General features: G+C 44.8%; 1 protein-coding gene across 1 annotated transcript; it reads right to left on the bottom strand.

Moving 5' to 3' along the window:
* Positions 1-62: 62 nt before the first annotated feature.
* On the bottom strand, positions 63-18,912 carry LOC311147954 (transcription initiation factor TFIID subunit 4-like). Its single transcript, XM_084184807.1, has 17 exons — positions 18,681-18,912; positions 17,733-18,506; positions 15,241-15,395; positions 12,065-12,187; positions 11,815-11,952; positions 11,671-11,724; positions 7,544-7,612; positions 7,340-7,429; positions 6,986-7,231; positions 6,509-6,641; positions 4,862-4,976; positions 4,577-4,746; positions 2,763-2,893; positions 1,964-2,089; positions 1,751-1,807; positions 1,473-1,592; positions 63-1,321 (listed from the first exon to the last, which is right to left on the bottom strand). Exons 1-17 carry the CDS (start codon positions 18,892-18,894, stop codon positions 1,157-1,159), a joined length of 2,880 nt encoding a protein of 959 aa, XP_084040933.1. The 5' UTR covers positions 18,895-18,912; the 3' UTR covers positions 63-1,156.
* Between the last annotated feature and the right edge of the window lie 3,585 nt (positions 18,913-22,497).

Raw genomic sequence — 22,497 nt, 5'->3', positions numbered from 1 at the left:
TACATGCCTCTTTTGAAAATAAAACTATTAATAAACCTGTTAATGTTTATCCTCCACCCCCCCCCCCCCCCCCCACAGTCTACTGGTAAAAACATATGATTTTACCAGTAAAAATCTAACTGTGATTGACAGACTTTCCATTGGATGTTACAAGTGCAACATAAATTAGACTGTGTGTGAGCGCAACATTGCGTGCGTTTACATGTACATTATCTTTTCAACAGACATGTTGACATAATCATAATAACTGATTCAAAACAAAGTCAAACACAAAAGCACACGGGAAGAGATACTAAAACAGAAATCAAACAAAGCCTAAAAACTCAGTGGAGAATTTACTGAATAACAAGTAGGGGTCCTGTTATGTTATCAGAGTTCTAGGGAGTTAGACATGTCTGATTCATATGGCTTATTTTGGTAAGAAGGCAACTCAGCAGAACACTTGTATCAGTCACGTTAAAAAAATCCACAGGCAATAGCACTAGAATGAATGACTATAAAATAGGACAAATAAAATGTATCCCCCAACAAAAGGCCCAGAGTTTCTGTATCGTCAGGGATTTGACGTTACTACTGCAGTTTTGTACATTTGTTCGTTAACCGTGTTAAAAGGGTCCTCCTCACTGGGGTCCTTTATAAATGTCTAATCATATAGGCCTCTTGCATGAGGTTAAAGGATGCAAAAGCTATGTACCTACTGTGAATGAGGATGTTTCCAGACCCAAAGGAGACCTCACAAATAGGAGAATTTCCCCTCCAGGGCACCAGGTGGCAGTTTATGGGAGGGGACCAGGTTGCCAGTAGCTGGTCCCTACAGAAGTGTGAGAGGCGCTAGTCAGAGGTCAGTCCCACCACCTCACCTGGTCTCTCTTTGAGGAGGGCGTGTAGGGCTCGGCTGAATATTAATACTCCAGGTGCCGCTGGTCTGCCTTTCCCCCAGGAGGTCATGATTGTAGGAGAGCACAGAAGAGGAGGTGCCGCCATCAAGTGTAGCTGGTCCATTTGGCCCTATAAGAGAGGTACTATTGGGAGTGGCTGGTTTCTCTTATCTGTTGGGGAGGTTATTGGAGACTGCGTCAGGTGCATCAGAGTGACTGGTTTCTCTCAATGTCTTGTCTCTCTGGAATTGTTACTGGGCCAGACTGGTCTCTGTGTGTTATTTGAGGAAGCCTTTGTAGAGCAGGTGTGAGCTGCTGGTTTCCCTTTCATTCTCCAGACAGAAGAGCAGGTCCCTGAGGTTGACCCTGGTGATGCGCTGGCGCTGAGGTCTGGAGCCTCCGCTACTGGACCCACCTGACGAAGAGGGACCAGAGCCAGAGCCCTACAGAGAGGGAGGAGGGAGGGGGAGACGGAGAAAGGAAAGTTCATGTTGATCTTCAATAACCAAAGAATTTGGTTCGCTTTGTTAAGCGCAATACATAGTCAACGATCGAGCCCAGAGTACTGGTCTATGTTTGGTTATGATCCTCTACCTCAGCCCCGGCTCCGCTGACAGGGGAGTCCATTTTCCGTTTCTTCCTGGGGCCGATGGCTGCCAGGGCCGTCATGTTGGCCTCCTTCTGCCTGATCTGATTCAGCTCCTGCTGCTGCATCTAGAACACACACAGGGAACAGGCATAACACATACAACGCTCCTGTGCTTGAAGACTGAGACACTCAAAGAGTATGAGAAACACTACAATTCATTCGCATACAACATAATACACTAATGCTATACACACTCTGTATACAGCCACACAATCGCTCTCACCTCTTTGGCCTTCTGTTTGAGCCGAAGCTGCTCTGGGTCCTCTTGCCGCGATCGAGACTGGGGGAGGAAAGAGGCACGGATTCACGATCAACACTACTGGCACTTACAGTATATGACCACTAGATGGCACAAACCACTATGTAATATGGTTGAAGTTGCCCCTCCACATTTCTATGGTTAGCGTATCAATGCCTCTGGTGGCGAGTTAGTTACCTTAGCAGCCTTCATCAGGATCTCCCTCTCCTGCTCCTCCTTCCTCTGTTTCTCCATCTGATCCAGCTGTTCAAAGAACTTCAGCTGGGCTCGCACATCACTCACCTGTTCATACTTATCATCCTCCTGAAGGAGAGAGAGAGGGGTGGAGAGAGAAATAATGATTAAAAATATATTATCATGGGCATCAGACATTTATTTCAGCACTTTTTCGGTACTTTCTACCCCTTTTTCTCCCCAATTGGTAGTTACAGTCTTGTCCCATCGCTGCAACTCCCGTACGGACTCGGGAGAGGTGAAGGTCGAGAGCAATGCATCCTTCGAAACACGACCCTGCCAAGCCGCACTGCTTCTTGACACACTGCTCGCTTAACCCGGAAGCCAGCCGCACCAATGTGTACGGAAACACTGTACAGCTGGCGACCGAAGTCAGCGTGCATGCGCCCGGCCTGCCACAAGTAGTCGCTAGAGCACGATGGGACAAGGACATCCCGGCCGGCCAAACCCTCCCCTAACCCGGACGATGCTGGGCCAAATGTGTGCCGCCTCATGGGTCTCCCGGTCACAGCCTGGGATAGAACCCGGGTCTTTAGTGACGCCTCTAGCACTGCGATGCAGTGCCTTAGACCTCTGCGCCACTCGGGAGGCCCTTCAGCACTTTTTGAAGATGAAAGGCTAGGAACAACAAGGATGACAACCCAGTAGACAGAATAAAACATAGAACTTTAATAGCTCATTTAAGAACTCGTGAACCTCCTTCACGCCAACGCCAACACCCACAGAAGCTGTGTTCTCTCACCTTGAAGGTGATGTTTTTCTGCTGCGCCACCTCCGTCACTTTCTCCAGCAGGTTCTGCAGCCGCTGCTGTGTAGCATGGGAAACGTAGTTGATAACCTCTGGCCCCAGGTCAGTCACCCCAAACCTCCTACCTGTTACAACACAAGGGAACAGGAGATGTTAAGAGATTTTAGGTACAGAATGTGTGTGTGTGCATGAGTGCGTGTACAGTGCATTCGGAAAGTACTCAGACCCCTTGACTTTTTCCACATTTTGTTACGTTACAGCCTCATTCTAAAACGGATTACATTTTTAACAAATCCTCATCAATCTACACACAATACCCCATAATGACATAATACATTTTAGCAAATATATTAAAAATAACAAATAGAAATACCTTATTTACATAAGTATTCAGACCCTTTGCTATGAGACTCAAAATTGAGCACAGGTGCATCCTGTTTCCATTGATCATCCTTGAGATGTTTTTATAACTTAATTGGAGTTCACCTGTGGTACATTTAATTGATTGGACATGATTTGGAAAGGCACACACCTGTCTATATAAGGTCCCACAGTTGACAGTACATGTCAGAGAAAAAACCAAGCCATGAGGTCGAAGGAATTGTCCGTAGAGCTCCGAGACAGGATTGTGTCGAGGCACAGATCTGGGGAAGGGTACCAAAACATTTCTGCAGCATTGAAGGTCCCCAAGAACACAGTGGTCCCCATCATTCTTAAATGGAAGAAGTTTGGAACCACCAACACTCTTCCTAGAGCTGGCCGCCCGGCCAAACTTAGCAATCGGGGGAGAAAGGGCCTTGGTCAGGGAGGTGACCAAGAAGCCGATGGTCACACTGACAGAGCTCCATAGTTCCTCTGTGGAGATGGGAGAACCTTCCAGAAGGAAAACCATCTCTGCAGCACTCTACCAATCAGGCCTTTATGGTAGAGTGGCCAGACGGAAGCCACTCCTCAGTAAAAGGCACGTGACAGCCCACTTGGAGTTTGCCAAAAGGCACCTAAAGGACTCGCAGACCATGAGAAACAAGATTCTCTGGTCTGATGAAACCAAGATTGAACTCTTTGGCCTGAATGCCAAGCGTCACGTCTGAAGGAAACCTGGCACCATCCCTACGGTGAAGCACAGTGGTGGCAGCATCATGCTGTGGGGATGTTTTTCAGCAGCAGGGACTGGGAGACTAGTCAGGATGGAGGGAAAGATGAACGGAGCAAAGTACAGAGAGATCCTTGATGAAAACCTGCTCCAGAGCGCTCAGGACCTCAGACTGGGACGAAGTTTCACCTTCCAACAGAACAATGACCCAAAGCACAAAGCCAAGACAACGCAGGAGTAGCCTCTGAATGTCCTTAAGTGGCCCAGCCAGAGCCCGGACTTGAACCCTATCGAACATCTCTGGGGAGACCTGAAAATAGCTGTGCAGCGACGCTCCCCATCCAACCTGACAGCTTGAGAGGACCTGCAGAGAAGAATGGGAGAAACTCCCCAAATACAGGAGTGCCAAGCTTGTAGCGTCATACCCAAGAAGACTCTAGGCTGTAATCGCTGCCAAGGTGCTTCAACAAAGTCCTGAGTGAAGGGTCTGAATACTTATGCAAATGTAATATTTATACATTTTATTTATTTATACATTTGCAAACATTTCTAAAAACCTGTTTTTGCTTTGTCATTATTGGGTATTGTGTGTAGATTGATGAGAGAAAAAAAGGTTTTAATCAATTTTAGAATAAGGCTGTAACGTAATAAAATGTTGAAAAAGTCAAGGGGTCCGAATACTTTCCGAATGCACTGTATGTGGCGTGTATCTCACCGATCTCCTGTACTCTCCGGGTTAGTGAGGAGGTGTAGAGGAAGGCCTCGTCCTTACAGGAGCGGGTCACCGCGCCGACCAGCTCAGAGTTGGTTGCCAGGATACGGGCGCTCTCCTCTGACAGGTTGACTCCAGCCATGGAGGCCACGTCATTAATGTCATCATCATCCCTGGATGAGGGAGACAGGGAAAGAAGGGGAAAGGAGAGAAAGAGAAGGATAACTGTTTATAAGGACTCTTTTTCACTTTGTGCATGCATGTCTATGTGTGCGTGGCTTAGCTTACTTGAAGGTTCCTCCGCTTGCCTCCTTCAGCTTGTTCTTCTGTGCAACAGAGAGCATAGACTGGAGCCCCAGTGTTCCCTTGGCCCCTGATGCTAGAGCTTGTTTCACTACAGGAACTGAGATAAAGAGACAGAGAGACGGGGGAGGAAAGGAACAGTTAGATAACAGGCAGACACTACCTTTACACAGCCTCCTCAGCCTTTCATATTGTATAATTACACATCAATAAATAATTAACTTTTTCTTGGTATATTTGCTGTGAGCAGAAGAGAGAAGCTGAGATCAAGAGGAAGAGAGATGGTGGAAGAACACATTTCACAGATGTTTCCATACAGTCCAGTGAACGAACACACACACAGTTCTACTATCCTTGTGGGGGACCTAAAGTGTATTTCCATTCAAACTGATATTTTCCCCTAACCCTTACCTTAACCCAGGTGCGTCATGCACCCCAAAAATCTAAGGATGGCTCGGGGGTGGAAGTTGGAGAATTTTGCATTTTTCAAACTGCAATCTAGAGCCATAATCATTATGCTTAATTCGATGTTAAAAATTTGTTTCTTTTTCTGCATATCTAAGCATTTTTATTGAGCTGTCTGTATCTTACTGACTGGTGGTAATCTAAGTATATGCTTCTCTGCTAAAATCTGGGTAAAAGATAGAAAGGAATGTGAGTCTTATTCAGTACATTTAGTTATTGCTTGCTTTTCTAAAGTCTACCAACCTTACCAGCAGCCATGCCAGCTGAGATAGTTAGACAAGCTAGCTACTCTAATTTGATTAATAGCCTGAAATGGCTTCTTGGTAGCTAGTTATGAGGTTGGGAGATTGGTAACCTATCTGGGCTAGCTAAAGCCAACTTCGTAAAATTGCTAGGTGGCTAGTAGAATTTTAAAAAATGAAAAATGTTCCCCAACAATTTTAAAACGCCTCTGCCTTAACCCCAAACCCCTATTCTAAACCTTAGGTTTAGAATAGGGGTTTGGGGTTAAGGCAGAGGCGTTTTAAAATTGTTGGGGAACATTTTTCATTTTTTAAAATTCTACTAGCCACCTAGCAATTTTACGAAGTTGGTTAGGTTTAGAATAGGGGTTTGGGGTTAAGGCAGAGGCGTTTTAAAATTGTTGGGGAACATTTTTCATTTTTTTAAATTCTACTAGCCACCTAGCCTTAAGTAGCCTTTGTCATCGTGGGGACCTGAGAAATGTCCCCACGAGGGAGAATTTTCCTTGTGGGGACTTTTGAGGATTTCAGGTTCCCAGGAGGACAGTAATACAAGCACACCACACACACACAGATTACTACTGTCTCCACTAGCTAATAGCAGCCGGCAGAACACTTCTGTCTGATGCATTTTATCATCGACACTGCTCACTGCCATTGGTCACACTGAGCGTGTTTGCCCCAGAGACTCCCAGTGGAAAAATACCTAACACAGAAAAGCTCCAATCCTGCACAGTAGCCATATTATACAGTGATGGTATATGAAAGCACTAGGTTAATCTGAAATAAGATATAGGTATTAGTTATGTTATCCTTTGTATAAATTATATTTTTGTTCGAGAAATAGCTGACATTTTCATGTAGAAGTACACAAACACGCACATCAAACACAAAGGCATGACACAGTTAAGCAGACAATACAAACCTGTTTGTAGCTGTTTGACCACCTGCGGCTGTCCCATGATGCGACTGTGGGGCTGGCCTCGGAGAGTAACCATGGGCGCCTGGGCCAGAGTTACCTGAGGACTCGCCATCGCCCCCTGCTGCTGGGGCACCATCTACACACACACACAGAGAGCGCGAGAGAGAGAAAGAGAGGTATAAAACAGACGTATGCCTGATTCACATAATAGAGCAGACCTGAACCTTACTGTGCAGGCTCAGGTATTTATTTTTAACATTGTCCTTTCTAGCATGGTTCCAGCAATTATGGTGGATGGGTAACCAGGCCAGCCCAGTGCAGCTCAGCTTTGCCATGTAGTGTGAAACAGGTGATACACTTGGGGTCATCCTTCAACATAACATACAGTCATACAGACTTCATGTGACACAAAGACATCAAGGCCCCCTGCCAATACGATAGGGGAAACACTGAGTGGAGTATCATTAGGATATAGTATACCAGGCCAGGCTTGCTGTGAGGTGTCTGGGCCAGGCTGATGACAGGGGACTGGTGCAGGGTCCCCTTGGCCCCGGGGCTGGTGGTGCTGTTAAGAGGGGGTCTCTGTGCGGCGGCCGTGCCCCCCAGCACCACAGAAGTCAGGGCCGTGGAGGAGGAGGCAGGCTGGGCGCTGGCCTGGGGCAGCTGGCTCTGCTGGATGAAGGCTGTCGAGTCTGGGGTCATCTGACGCAGTGCAGGGAGACTCCTCTGGAGATGGGGAGGGAGAGCACAGGTCATTCCCTCATCTATATCGCATCTTCTGGCCACTTGTATTTGTTTGGGTTGCGAGTGTATAGCTAGCTACATCAGTCTCACCTTGAGGAAAGGCACAAGATATGGCTGAGGAGAGGAGTTGAGCTCCCGGTATAACCGACTGGTGAACTCCTCCGCTTCAATCTTACCCTCCTGCGGTGGTAGAAAAACACAGACATCAATGTAGAAAGACAGAGTGAGAAAAAGAGTAAGAGCGAGCGCAAGAGAGAGACAGAGAAACAGACACAGACGGCCAGACAGGCGTACCAACAGGCTCTTGACCAGGTCCTTGACGCTGGCCGTGGTCTCAGACGACTGCTTCCCGCTGGATGCCAGCTTGATCAATCAATCAATCAATTTTATTTTATATAGCCCTTCTTACATCAGCTAATATCTCGAAGTGCTGTACAGAAACCCAGCCTAAAACCCCAAACAGCTAGTAATGCAGGTGTAGAAGCACGGTGGCTAGGAAAAACTCCCTAGAAAGGCAAAACCTAGGAAGAAACCTAGAGAGGAACCAGGCTATGAGGGGTGGCCAGTCCTCTTCTGGCTGTGCCGGGTGGAGATTATAACAGAACCATGCCAAGATGTTCAAAAATGTTCATAAGTGACAAGCATGGTCAAATAATAATCAGGAATAAATCTCAGTTGGCTTTTCATAGCCGATCATTAGAGTTTAAAACAGCAGGTCTGGGACAGGTAGGGGTTCCATAACCGCAGGCAGAACAGTTTAAACTGGAATAGCAGCAAGGCCAGGCGGACTGGGGATAGCAAGGAGTCACCACGGCCGGTAGTCCCGACGTATGGTCCTAGGGCTCAGGTCTCTCAGTTGGCTTTTCATAGCCGATCATTTAGAGTTGAAAACAGCAGGTCTGGGACAGGTAGGGGTTTCGTAGCCGCAGGCAGAACAGTTGAAACTGGAATAGCAGCAAGGCCAGGCGGACTGGGGGCAGCAGGGTGTCATCATGCCCGGTAGTCCTGACGTATGGTCCTAGGGCTCAGGTTCTCAGAGAGAAAGAGAGAACGAGAGAATTAGAGAGAGCATACTTAAATTCACACAGGACACTGGATAAGACAGGAGAAGTACTCCAGGTATAACCAACTAACCCCAGCCCCCCGACACATAAACTACTGCAGCATAAATACTGGAGGCTGAGACAGGAGCGGTCCGGAGACACTGTGGCCCCATCCGAAGAAACCCCCGGACAGGGCCAAACAGGAAGGATATAACCCCACCCACTCCGCCAAAGCACAGCCCCCGCACCACTAGAGGGATATCCCCAACCACCAACTTACAATCCTGAGACAAGGCCGAGTATAGCCCACAGAGGTCTCCACCACAGCACAAACCAAGGGGGGGGGGGGGTCGCCAACCCAGACAGGAAGATCACGTCAGTAACTCAACCCACTCAATTGACGTACCCCTCCCAGGGACGGCATGAAAGAGCACCAGCAGGCCAGTGACTCAGCCCCTGCAACAGGGTTAGAGGCAGAGAACCCCAGTGGAGAGGGGAACCGGCCTGGCAGAGACAGCAAGGGCTGTTCGTTGCTCCAGCCTTTCCGTTCACCTTCACACTCCTGGGCCAGACTACACTCAATCATATGACCTACTGAAGAGATAAGTCTTCAGTAAAGACTTAAAGGTTGAGACCGAGTCTGCGTCTCTCACATGGGTAGGCAGACTGTTCCATAAAAATGGAGATCTATAGGAGAAAGCCCTGCCTCCCGCTGTTTGCTTAGAAATTCTAGGGACAATTAGGAGGCCTGCGTCTTGTGACCGTAGCGTACGTATTGGTATGTACGGCAGGACCAACTCGGAAAGATAGGTAGGAGCAAGCCCATGTAACGCTTTATAGGTTAACAGTAAAACCTTGAAATCAGCCCTTGCCTTAACAGGAAGCCAGTGTAGGGAAGCTAGCACTGGAGTAATATGATCAAATTTCTTGGTTCTAGTCAGGATTCTAGCAGCCGTATTTAGCACTAACTGAAGTTTATTTAGTGCTTTATCCGGGTAGCCGGAAAATAGAGCATTGCAGTAGTCTAATCTAGAAGTAACAAATGCATGGATTAATTTTTCTGCATCATTTTTGGACAGAAAATTTCTGATTTTTGCAATGTTACGTAGATGGAAAAAAGCTGTCCTTGAAACAGTCTTGATATGTTCGTCAAAAGAGAGATCAGGGTCAAGAGTAACGCCTAGGTCCTTCACAGTTTTATTTGAGACGACTTTACAACCATCAAGATGAATTGTCAGATTTAACAGAAGATCTCTTTGTTTCTTGGGACCTAGAACAAGCATCTCTGTTTTGTCCGAGTTTAAAAGTAAAAAGTTTTCAGCCATCCACTTCCTTATGTCTGAAACACAGGCTTCTAGCGAGGGCAATTTTGGGGCTTCACCATGCTTCATTGAAATGTACAGCTGTGTGTCATCCGCATAGCAGTGAAAGTTAACATTATGTTTTCGAATAACATCCCCAAGAGGTAAAATATATAGTGAAAACAATAGTGGTCCTAAAACGGAACCTTGAGGAACACCGAAATGTACAGTTGATTTGTCGGAGGACAGACCATTCACAGAGACAAACTGATATCTTTCCGACAGGTAGGATCTAAACCAGGCCAGAACTTGTCCGTGTAGACCAATTTGGGTTTCCAGTCTCTCCAAAAGAATGTGGTGATCGATGGTGTCAAAGGCAGCACTAAGGTCTAGTAGCACGAGGACAGATGCAGAGCCTCGGTCTGACGCCATTAAAAGGTCATTTACCACCTTCACAAGTGCAGTCTCAGTGCTATGATGGGGTCTAAAACCAGACTGAAGCATTTCGTATACATTGTTTGTCTTCAGAAAGGCAGTGAGTTGCTGCGCAACAGCTTTTTCTAAAATTTTTGAGAGGAATGGAAGATTCGATATTGGCCGATAGTTTTTTATATTTTCCGGGTCAAGGTTTGGCTTTTTCAAGAGAGGCTTTATCACTGCCACTTTTAGTGAGTTTGGTACACATCCGGTGGATAGAGAGCTGTTTATTATGTTCAACATAGGAGGGCCAAGCACAGGAAGCAGCTCCTTCAGCAGTTTAGTAGGAATAGGATCCAGTATGCAGCTTGAAGGTTTAGAGGCCATGATTATTTTCATCATTGTGTCAAGAGATATAGTACTAAAACACTTAAGTGTCTCTCCCGATCCCAGGCCCTCGCAGAGCTGTGCAGATCCAGGACAGCTAAGCCCTGGAGGAATACGCAGATTCAAAGAGGAGTCCGTAATTTGCTTTCTAATGGTCATGATCTTTTCCTCAAAGAAGTTCATGAATTTATCACTGCTGAAGTGAAAACCATCCTCTCTTGGGGAATGCTGCTTTTTAGTTAGCTTTGCAACAGTATCAAAAAGAAATTTTGGATTGTTCTTATTTTCCTCGATTAATTTGGAAAAGTAGGATGATCGAGCAGCAGTGAGGGCTCTTCGGTACTGCACGGTACTGTCTTTCCAAGCTAGTCGGAAGACTTCCAGTTTGGTGTGGCGCCATTTCCGTTCCAATTTCCTGGAAGCTTGCTTCAAAGCTCGGGTATTTTCTGTATACCAGGGAGCTAGTTTCTTATGACAAATGTTTTTCGTTTTTAGGGGTGCAACTGCATCTAGGGTATTGTGCAAGGTTAAATTTAGTTCCTCAGTTAAGTGGTTAACTGATTTTTGTCCTCTGACGTCCTTGGGTAGGCAGAAGGGGTCTGGAAGGGCATCAATGAATTTTTGTGTTGTCTGAGAATTTATAGCACGACTTTTGATGCTCCTTGGTTGGGGTCTGAGCAGATTATTTGTTGCGATTGCAAACGTAATAAAATGGTGGTCCGATAGTCCAGGATTTTGTGGAAAAACATTAAGATCTACAACATTTATTCCATGGGACAAAACTAGGTCCAGAGTATGACTGTGGCAGTGAGTAGGTCCAGAGACATGTTGGACAAAACCCACTGAGTCGATAATGGCTCCGAAGGACTTTTGGAGTGGGTCTGTGGACTTCTCCATGTGAATATTAAAATCACCAAAAATTAGAATATGATCTGCTATGACTACAAGGTCTGATAGGAATTCAGGAAACTCAGAGAGGAATGCTGTATATGGCCCAGGAGGCCTGTAAACAGTAGCTATAAAAAGTGATTGAGTAGGCTGCATAGATTTCATGACTAGAAGCTCGAAAGATGAAAACGTCATTTTTTTTTTTGTAAATTGAAATTTGCTATCGTAAATGTTAGCAACACCTCCGCCTTTGCGGGATGCACGGGGAATATGGTCACTAGTGTAACCAGGAGGTGAGGCCTCATTTAACACAGCAAATTCATCAGGCTTAAGCCATGTTTCAGTCAGGCCAATCACATCAAGATTATGATCAGTGATTAGTTTAGTTGATCAGTGTTGAAAGGAAGTTCTTGCATTTCTTCACATTCTCCAGGGTCTCCTACACACATACACATGAGTAAAAACCCTTGCATGACCATTTAGGAGTAGATAAATGCAGGAGGGAGGGAGTAGAGGAGTATTGTCTCACCGTAATGGTAGTGGGAGTTCCTGGTGTCCCAGTAGTTCCGGGAGTCCCTGCTCGCTGGGTGACTGCTGCTGCTGCCGAGCCAGGCTGCACTGGGGCCTGACTTGGGGTGGCAGCTGCCCCACCCAGCATAATGGTGTTCTACAGGAGATGGGACAAAGTGAGCAGGGGATGAAATAAGACTGAGGGGGGGGGGGGGGGGGGGGGGGGACTCCCAAAGAGGAGAGAAGAGGGGGATGAGGTGTGTATCTACCTGCTGTAGTACAGGAGGCCTCTGGAGGGTGGTGGTGGCCTGGACAGTGCTCTGAGCAGGGGAGCCCTGCTTAGTGACGGTGGTGGGGGTCACCTGACGGGCCATGAGGGGCATCCCTGGAGCCTACAGGAAAGAGGAAAGGACAAGGGTTCTGGGGCCGGTTGCACCAGTTGGTCTTAAAAATTATACCTGTTGCACCAGAAGGGTGTAGGCCTTCTACAGTGGGGAAAAAAAGTATTTAGTCAGCCACCAATTGTGCAAGTTCTCCCACTTAAAAAGATGAGAGAGGCCTGTAATTTTCATCATAGGTACACGTCAACTATGACAGACAAATTGAGAAAAAGAAATCCAGAAAATCACATTGTAGGATTTTTAATGAATTTATTTGCAAATTATGGTGGAAAATAAGTATTTGGTCACCTACAAACAATCAAGATTTCTGGCTCTCACAGACCTGTAACAACTTCTTTAAGAGGCTCCTCATTCCTCCACTCGTTACCTGTATTAATGGCACCTGTTTGAACTTGTTATCAGTATAAAAGACACCTGTCCACAACCTCAAACAGTCACACTCCAAACTCCACTATGGCCAAAACCAAAGAGCTGTCAAAGGACACCAGAAACAAAATTGTACACCTGCACCAGGCTGGGAAGACTGAATCTGCAATAGGTAAGCAGCTTGGTTTGAAGAAATCAACTGTGGGAGCAATTATTAGGAAATGGAAGACATACAAGACCACTGATAATCTCCCTCGATCTGGGGCTCCACGCAAGATCTCACCCCGTGGGGTCAAAATGATCACAAGAACGGTGAGCAAAAATCCCAAACCACACAGGGGGACCTAGTGAATGACCTGCAGAGAGCTGGGACCAAAGTAACAAAGCCTACCATCAGTAACACACTACGCCGCCAGGGACTCAAATCCTGCAGTGCAAGACGTGTCCCCCTGCTTAAGCCAGTACATGTCCAGGCCCGTCTGAAGTTTGCTAGAGTGCATTTGGATGATCCAGAAGAGGATTGGGAGAATGTCAGATGGTCAGATGAAACCAAAATAGAACTTTTTGATAAAAAAACTCAACTCGTCGTGTTTGGAGGACAAAGATTGCTGAGTTGCATCCAAAGAATACCATACCTACTGTGAAGCATGGGGGTGGAAACATCATGCTTTGGGGCTGTTTTTCTGCAAAGGGACCAGGACGACTGATCCGTGTAAAGGAAAGAATGAATGGGGCCATGTATCGTGAGATTTTGAGTGAAAACCTCCTTCCATCAGCAAGGGCATTGAAGATGAAACGTGGCTGGGTCTTTCAGCATGTCAATGATCCCAAACACACCGCCTGGGCAACGAAGGAGTGGCTTCGTAAGAAGCATTTCAAGGTTCTGGAATGGCCTAGCCAGTCTCCAGATCTCAACCCCATAGAAAATCTTTGGAGGGAGTTGAAAGTCCGTGTTGCCGAGCGACAGCCCCAAAACATCACTGCTCTAGAGGAGATCTGCATGGAGGAATGGGCCAAAATACCAGCATTAGTGTGTGAAAACCTTGAGAAGACTTACAGAAAACGTTTGACCTGTGTCATTGCCAACAAAGGGTATATAACAAAGTATTGAGAAACTTTTGTTATTGACCAAATACTTGTTTTCCACCATAATTTGCAAATAAATTCATTAAAAATCCTACAATGTGATTTTCTGGATTTTTTTTCCTCATTTTGTCTGGCATAGTTGACGTGTACCTATGATGAAAATTACAGGCCTCTCATCTTTTTAAGTGGGAGAACTTGCACAATTGGTGGCTGACTAAATACTTTTTTCCCCACTGTATGAGCTACGACTGGGAGTAGATTCTACGACTAGCAGGGCGCTAAATTGGGACTATCTTCATTCATGATATGCACAGAAAATAACAGCAATCTATATTTTCAAAATGATGCGAGTCTCGTGTTCATATTTCACAACCTACGCAGGCTTTTCATGTTGCCTATGCGCAAGTCAATAGCTACATAATACACTTGATTTATGCTACATTAGAGCACGCTAAATGTGTCTGATCAGATATTAGCAAACAAATAGATGATCTGCCACCCCCACTTATTTGCCCAGACAGAAACCTATTAACCAAACATACAGACGGAGATTGAAACAAAATCATACTGATTGATTATCAGACAAGTCAAGGGCTTTTAGTCGGGAATAGCCTAGGCTACTACACGAGTAAAGAGCAGAATAATCCACCTGTTGTACGGCTACACAGCATAATAACAAAATATTATGACAACACTGTTAGACGAGCAAACTAGACTAAAGATTATCATCATGAACACTCAATTTGGCAAACATTTTCCCAGCCTAATTGTAACCAAATATCCAAATGGAGATTCCGTGAAAACAAAAATCTGACATTGATTGATTTATCAAGAGGAGTCCCCACGCTTGTCTCAAAGTGCCGCGACAACACTGTCCCAATCATTAAGGTGCTGAAATTATGGTTGACCACATATAGCTATTGCTTTAAAGTATTTAAAACGGTTGGACGACTTTGGGAGTTTCAGTAAGCAACAATATGATAAATGCCTTCTATGGCATTAGCCAACTTTATTCCAATATTTTAGTCATTCAGTGATATTCATTCCCACAGTAATTATTGATTACAGCCCCCCGTGTAGCTCAGTTGGTAGAGCATGGCGCTTGCAACGCCAGGGTTGTGGGTTCGATTCCCACGGGGGAGCAGTATGAAAATGTATGCACTCACTAACTGTAAATCGCTCTGGATAAGAGCGTCTGCTAAATGACTAAAAATGTTTTTATTTATTTATAATAATCCATCCAGTTGTGGTTAAGAAAACTTGCATGCATAGTGGTGGGCTTTGCGAAGTGATAGGACATGCCTCGCAAAGTTTATAACTGCCACTGTCGCTGCCTAGCAACCATCATCATGAATGCGCATTACTTAAGCCGGACTAGTCTTATTTTGGTTGGTGCAACAGGTGTAAATTCTGATCCCAAAGACGTAGCTATGCCCGACATAGCATTTAAATACAACTTTTTTACGCCCAATTGTTGCAAACGGCTCCAGGAGTTCACCTCTCTCTCTTTAATCCCTGTTTTTATTCAATCACACTGATCTCTCCATCCCTGGAGCTGAGACATGATTTACAGTTTCAGTGTGTGTGTGTACCTGTACAGAGGTGATCTGGACAGGGGGAGTGCTGGTGGGGGTGGCTGGCCGTGGGGTCATGGCGCTCTGGGACTGGGATTGAGCCTGCATCTGGGCCAGGGTCTGCTGGTGGATCATTAACAGCTGCCCACTCTCACTGCGCACCAACACCATCCCTGCACAGGGCAGAGGGCATGGAGGGGTCAAACAGGGGTCATAGATCAACAGACAGACTCGTTAAATACGTGACAATTGAATATCTTCTAAAGCGTTGTTTGCTTAGAAAATATTTGGCCACTCTTAGCAGAAAAGTGATACAATAAAAAGTAATTGTCACTAAAACTCAACTATCAGCGGAGCGCTTAATGGTGGATAGCATTGTTAGACAGAAACTGTGAGACATGCAGTTCCAACAGAAAATGACACATGCTTGCAACTAGGTTACATGATGCACTACAGTGTCAGTGTGCCCCTTGATAGTGGGTCCATGTACAGTTGAAGTCAGAAGTTTACATACACATTTAAACTCTGTTTTTCACAATTCCTGACATTTAATCTTAGTAAAACTTCCCTGTCTTATGTCAGTTAGGATCACCACTTTATTTTAAGAATGTGAAATGTCAGAATAATAGTAGAGAGAATTATTTCTTTCAGCTTTTATTTCTTTCAACACATTCTCAGTGGGTCAGAAGTTTACATACACTTTAACTTGGGTCAAACATGTCAGGTAGCCTTCCACAAGCTTCCCACAATAAGTTTGGTGAATTTTGGCCCATTCCTCCTGACAGAGCTGGTGTAACTGAGTCAGGTTTGTAGGCCTCCTTGATCGCACACGCTTTTTCAGTTCTGACCACAAATGTTCTATAGCATTGAGGTCAGGGCTTTGTGATGGCCACTCCAATACCTTGACATTGTTGTCCTTAAGCCATTATGCCACAACTTTGGAAGTATGCTTGGGGTCATTGTCCATTTGGAAGACCCATTTGTGACCAAGCTTGAACTTCCTGACTGATGTTTTGAGATGTTGCTTCAATATATCCACATAATTTTCCTTCCTCATGATGCCATCTATTTTGTGAAGTGCACCAGTCCCTCCTGCAGCAAAGCACCCCCACAGCATGATGCTGCCACCCCCGTGCTTCACGGTTGGGATGGTGTTCTTCGGCTTGCAAGCGTCCCCCTTTTTCCTCCAAACATAACGATGGTCAATATGGCCAAACAGTCCTATTTTTGTTTCATCAGACCAGAGGACATTTCTCCAAAAAGTACAATCTTTGTCCCCATGTGCAGTTGCAAACCGTAGTCTGGCTTTTTTATGGCGGTTTTGGAGCAGTGGCTTCTTCCTTGCTGAGCGGCCTTTCAAGTTATGTCGATATAGGACTTGTTTTACTGTGGATATAGATACTTTTGTACCTGTTTCCGCCAGCATCTTCACAGGGTCCTGTTGTTCTGGGATTGATTCGCACCAAAGTACATTCATCTCTAGGAGACAGAACGCGTCTCCTTCCTGAGCGGTATGACGGCTGCGTGGTCCATGGTGTTTATACTTGCGTACTATTGTTTGTACAGATGAACGTGGTACCTTCAGGCGTTTGGAAATTGCTCCCAAGGATGAACCAGACATGTGGAGGTCTACAATTTCTTTTCTGAGGTTTTGGCTGATTTCTTTTGATTTTCCCATGATGTCAAGCAAAGAGGCACTGAGTTTGAAGGTAGGCCTTGAAATACATCCACAGGTATACCTCCAATTCACTCAAATTATGTCAATTAGCCTATCAGAAGCTTCTAAAGGCATGACATCATTTTCTGGAATTTTCCAAGCTGTTTAAAGACACAGTCAATTTAGTGTATGTAAACTTCTGACCCACTGGAATTGTGATACAGTGAATTATAAGTGAAATAATCTGTCTGTAAACAATTGATAGAAAAATTACTTGTGTCATGCGCAAAGTAGATGTCCTAACCGACTTACCAAAACTATAGTTTTTTTAACAAGACATTTGTGGAGTGGTTGAAAAACTAGTTTTAATGACTCCAACCTAAGTGTATGTAAACTTCCGACTTCAACTGTACGTGTGCTATCAGGACCTCACAACAGGGAACAGCACAACACTAATCTGATTTTACAGGCAAAACAAGTACAGAATCAATAGAATGTTCCCACAGGTCACAGTGCGCTGGAGGAGCATGAACAATGGACAGCAAAACACATGCACAAGAGACTGGGATGGAGTACAGTATAGCAACTGGTCAGTTTGTATGATAAACAAACAAAAGGCTCATCTGTGTGCCACAGCGATGACAACTGTAGCTGACATGAGTTTACAAATGCTAGCCATAAATTTGCAACAAAGTTCATGTTCATCACATAGAGCCTTGAAACGCTGCCAGCAAGATGCATTGTATCCCTTCTCCACTCACTGTGGCTCACTGACATAATTGGCTACTGTAACACATGAAAACATGCTTAAATGAATCAGCTATGCAATATCAACTGAGAATAGAAAAGTTACCTGGGGGGAGCTGAATGTTTTGGATGTTTGGAGCATTCTGTTGGGGCTGCGGAAGTATTGGGGCCAACACCTGAGGCGCGATCGCCCTTATCCCACCAGGACTGGTAGCAATAGTCGATGGGATGGAGGTCCTTACATTTTGTAAAACCGGGCTTTTCCCTAAAGCTGCTGTCGTCGTCCCCGTCACCTGTGCTGTCGTTTGTATGATCGTTTTTGGCGTCTCCGACTTGTTGACTTGTGCTCCTGAACATGCAGGGTGGGCGACGTTGACAGTTGATGTCAGAAAGGTATTTCTCCCGCTCTGCGATGTGACTGTTCCGGGGGTTTGCATAGGCGGCCTCACGAGCGTGACAGTGGGCACACTGTTTAGAACAGACGGCTGAGACGATATTACAGTTGAAGTGACAGCGTTGTGCATTAGAGAGGTTTGAATGACAGTGCTGGAAGTTGAGGGTAAGATTACGTTTCCTTTGACCACGGAGCCTGGTCCGTTGTTGACAACCGTGACGGCGGGCACTGTGCTGCTTGCCGAGCTCACCAAATTATGAGAGTTTATTACAACGTTACTTCCATTTAAAGTTTGTACAACACCAGCCGCTCCAGTTTTTCCTATCCCTTCCCGGTGATCGGGAACCACTGTTAACACACCACCGGCTGTCCCCGTCTTACTCTGACTGTGTCCGGCTGTCATGCTCGAGCCCGCAGCCGTCGTTCCCGCCGCTATATCCATGGTGGACCTCGTACTATTAATGACACCCCCTTGGACGCTAGTCCCTACAGCAGAGGAAACATGAGAGAAAGGGAAATATCAAATATATATAAATTGAACATGTGTATAAGCAAGAGTTTTGTCAAATGGTGTGGCTAAAAGATACGCAAACAGGAAAAACTACGTGACAAAAATTTGCTAACCAGAGTCAGCAGCTAAAGCTATATTTTACGCGTTACCTGGTTTAGCAAGCTCTTGTGAAAGTCCCATTTTGCTGTCCTGGACATTGGAGTTGCCGATGTGATTTGCGGCAGCCTGTATCCTGACTGCAGAGTTTCCGCGACCCGATCCGGTGAGCTCAGACTCCAAAGATCCAACTAGATCACTAACTACTTTCTCGTCCACCTCAGTGTTGAAGAAAACATCATCCAGCAAATCCGAGCCCGCCGCCATCTTTACCCTGCTACGCTCGCTCGTGAGACGCATGCGCCGATTGGATACTCCGTCACTGACATCGGATTCCGGATGCTCTGATTGGTTATTGCTAGATTTAAAGCTTGGGATAAATGGTTTTAAATTGCATTTTGGAATGCCAGCCTGATGAGATAGCGCGGACGAAAAATTGGGACGACAGTACAGATAGGATTGCCAAATGGAAACTAACCACACGAGATGTTACCGATTGTACTTATTTTGATACATTGTAGAGCATTAATGTGATTTCTTTGCTCTTTTGAGTTTTTATTCTCGACTCAAAATGGCTGCGTTGTTTTTTCAGTTCTGTCCGACAACTGCTGTTACCACACGCACGAGGGCGCATATCTATGGAGGACTAAAAGTGCCACAATTAAATAAATAAATACACCATTAAATAATTACTTAAATGTGTCATTAATTAATTAAAATTAGAATTAAATACATAAATGTGTTATTAAATGTGTCATTAATTAATTCAAATACCGATTCATTTTATGTAAAATACATATATAATAATTTCACTATTTACATTTACATTTCATGGTCCTGCGTTGGAGTGCTTCCTGAATTACTTAAAACTGTCAAACTGACCCATCAAAAGTTGGTAGGCGGAACCTAACGCCTGATTGGTTACCCTCTGCATCAAGCCAAGACAAATCAATTCCGGATAATGTCAGCAGGTCCTGCTTCTACATCCTCTGCTAAGTTTAAAATGTCTCTAACCAACTCCCTGGAAAGTTCACGGAGATCCTCCATTGTCTCTATCCAGGTTGGCCTACTCTACTTCAGACCAAAGCAATGGATCAGACTAGATTCGCGTTAGCCCCGCCCACTGACTTTGATGGGTCAGTTTGACAGTTTTAAGTAATTCATGAATCACTGCAATGCAGGATCATGAAATGTAAATGTAAATAGTGAAATAATTATATATGTATTTTACATAAAATGAATCGGTATTTGAATTAATTAATGATACATTTAATTACACATTTATGTATTTAATTCTAATTTGAATTAATTAATGACACATTTAAGTAATTATTTAATGGTGTATTTATTTATTTAATTGTGGCACTTTTGGTCCTCCATACATATCATGCGCTTGCTGCTGACTGTCAAATAGAACTAGGCAGCCAGCTGCGTGCCCCGCTGTCTGTCACTGAGCTATGCAGGACAATAAAGACATATAATGTAATTTGTTTTACATTTCTGTATTCACGCGTTAGAGATTGAAGTTGTGCTATAGGCCTAGGGTGAATTCAGAAAGAGTGGGACTTTATCAGTGGTGTAGTGCTCTTTTTTAAGTGAGGGAGCGCAAAAAATATATAAATGACGTCATAATTTCCAAAATCAACGTATCATTATAGAGTATTCATTAAAAGACATCCTCCAATTGCAAAGTCTGCCTAAGCCCACACATATTGTCTAAAGAACATTTTATATTTGTAATACCCTCAAACACTACGTTAGGTATAGGCTACATAATTTCAAAATAGGCCATCATCACTCAATAGTGAATGATACACTATATATACAAAAGTATGTGGACACCACTTCAAATTAGTGGATTCAGCTATTTCAACCACACCGGTTGCTGACCGGTGTATAAAATCGAGCACACAGCTATGCAATCTCCATATACAAACATTGACAGTAGAATGCCCTTACTGAAGAGCTCAGTTACTTTCAACGTGGCACCGTCATAGGATACCATCTTTCCAACAAGTCAGTTCGTCAAATTTCAGCCCTGCTAGAGCTGCCCCAGTCAACTGTAAGTGCTCTTATTGTGAAGTGGAAACGTCTAGGAGCAACACCGGCTCAGCCGGGAAGTGATAGGCCACACAAGCTCACAGAACGGGACCGCTGAAGCGCGTAGCGCGTAAAAATCATCTGTCCTCGGGTTGCAACACTCACTACCGAGTTCCAAACTGCCTCTGGAAGCAACATCAGCACAGTAACTGTTCGTTGTAAAGCTTGCCGCCATTGGACTCTGGAGCAGTGGAAACGCGTTCTTTGGAGTGATGAATCATGCTTCACCATCTGGCAGTCTGACGGACAAATCTGGTTTTGGCGGATACCAGGAGAAAACTACCTGCCCCAATGCATAGTGCCAACTGTAAAGTTTGGTGGAGGTGGAATAATTGTCTGGGGCTGTTTTTCATGGTTCGGGCTAGGCCCCTCAGTTCCAGTGAAGGGAAGTCTTAACGCTACAGCATACAATGACATTCTAGACGATTCTGTGCTTCCAACTTTGTGGCAACAGTTTGGTGAAGGCCCTTTCCTGTTTCAGCATGACAATGCCCCCGTGCACAAAGCGAGGTCCATACAGAAATGGTTTGTCGAGACTGGTGTGGAAGAACTTGACTGGAACGCACAGAGCCCTGACCTCAACCCCATCTAACAACTTTGGGATGACTTGGAACGCTGACTGCGAGCCAGGCCTAATCGGCCAACATCAGTGCCCGATCTCACTAATGCTCTTGTGGCTGAATGGAAGCAAGTACCCGCAGCAATGTTCCAACATCTAGTTGAAAGCCTTCCCAGAAGAGTGGGCTGTTATAGCAGCAAAGGGGGGACCAACTCCATATTAATGCCCATGATTTTGGAATGAGATGTTCAACAAGCAGGTGTTCACATACTTTTGGTCATGTAGTGTAATTCTTCACATCTCCATGCCAATCATTTGATTCATCGCAATCATTTTCATGGGGATATGCATTTAGATATTCATGAATTACTGTTTCGTGAGCGAATTAGAGCTGTTGGTGTTAACAAACTATTAGCCTTTATTGTATTTTGTTTGAATCAAAGCATATATCCTGCCAAGTGGCACACTGTTGCATTTTGGCGCATTAGACATTTGTATGACTATTCAGCTTCATCTAACCATCCTAAAATCTCATTAGAAATGAGGAGGTGTTTTTGGTGTAACAGTAGAGTTATAGGACTACTATGCTATGGTATTATATTCAGTTCTGTTATGTAAAATGCAAATGAATCATTATGTGATCTTGTGAGACATTGATTCAGCTTTGTTTTAACTTTACTAAAGGAGCACCATTGTGAGAAGTGATCATCTTCTATTTGGTATAATAATAATATGTGATGAGCCTGACTACACTGGCGGATTTACCATTAGGCACAAGAGGAAATTGCCTCAAATCATCAAGGGGCCTTATGAGCTGGGCATAAATAAATGCATAAAAATTAAACCAAATTAAAATAGTTTCTCCGCTTGAAGCCCCCTCATGCTCCGCTTAATAAGTAAATAATAAAAACATATCCATCAAAATCCGTCTGTTTAAACTAGAGATATCATTTTTTGCAAGGGCTGCTGTTTCAATCCATCACATCCACCGATATCGGCCTTCCGCATCTGCGGTGGAAGGTGGCTAAGCTACAGCGGTGCTTGTCAGACCAGGAGACATTCCGAAAATCAGTCTTCTCTTGAAAATATCTGTAGTGTCTGAACGGTTTGGGCTACACACTAATATACCCCTCTATGGAAAGATGAGACTCTCCATTTTGCTCTGTGACCCCCACAAGTCCAAATCATCTTGGCTCCTGGACCATGTCAGC

This window comes from Coregonus lavaretus (assembly GCF_964263955.1).
Source record: "Coregonus lavaretus genome assembly, chromosome: 20".
NCBI classification, from domain to species: Eukaryota; Metazoa; Chordata; class Actinopteri; order Salmoniformes; family Salmonidae; genus Coregonus; species Coregonus lavaretus.
This window is presented reverse-complemented; position numbering and strand designations above follow the sequence as displayed.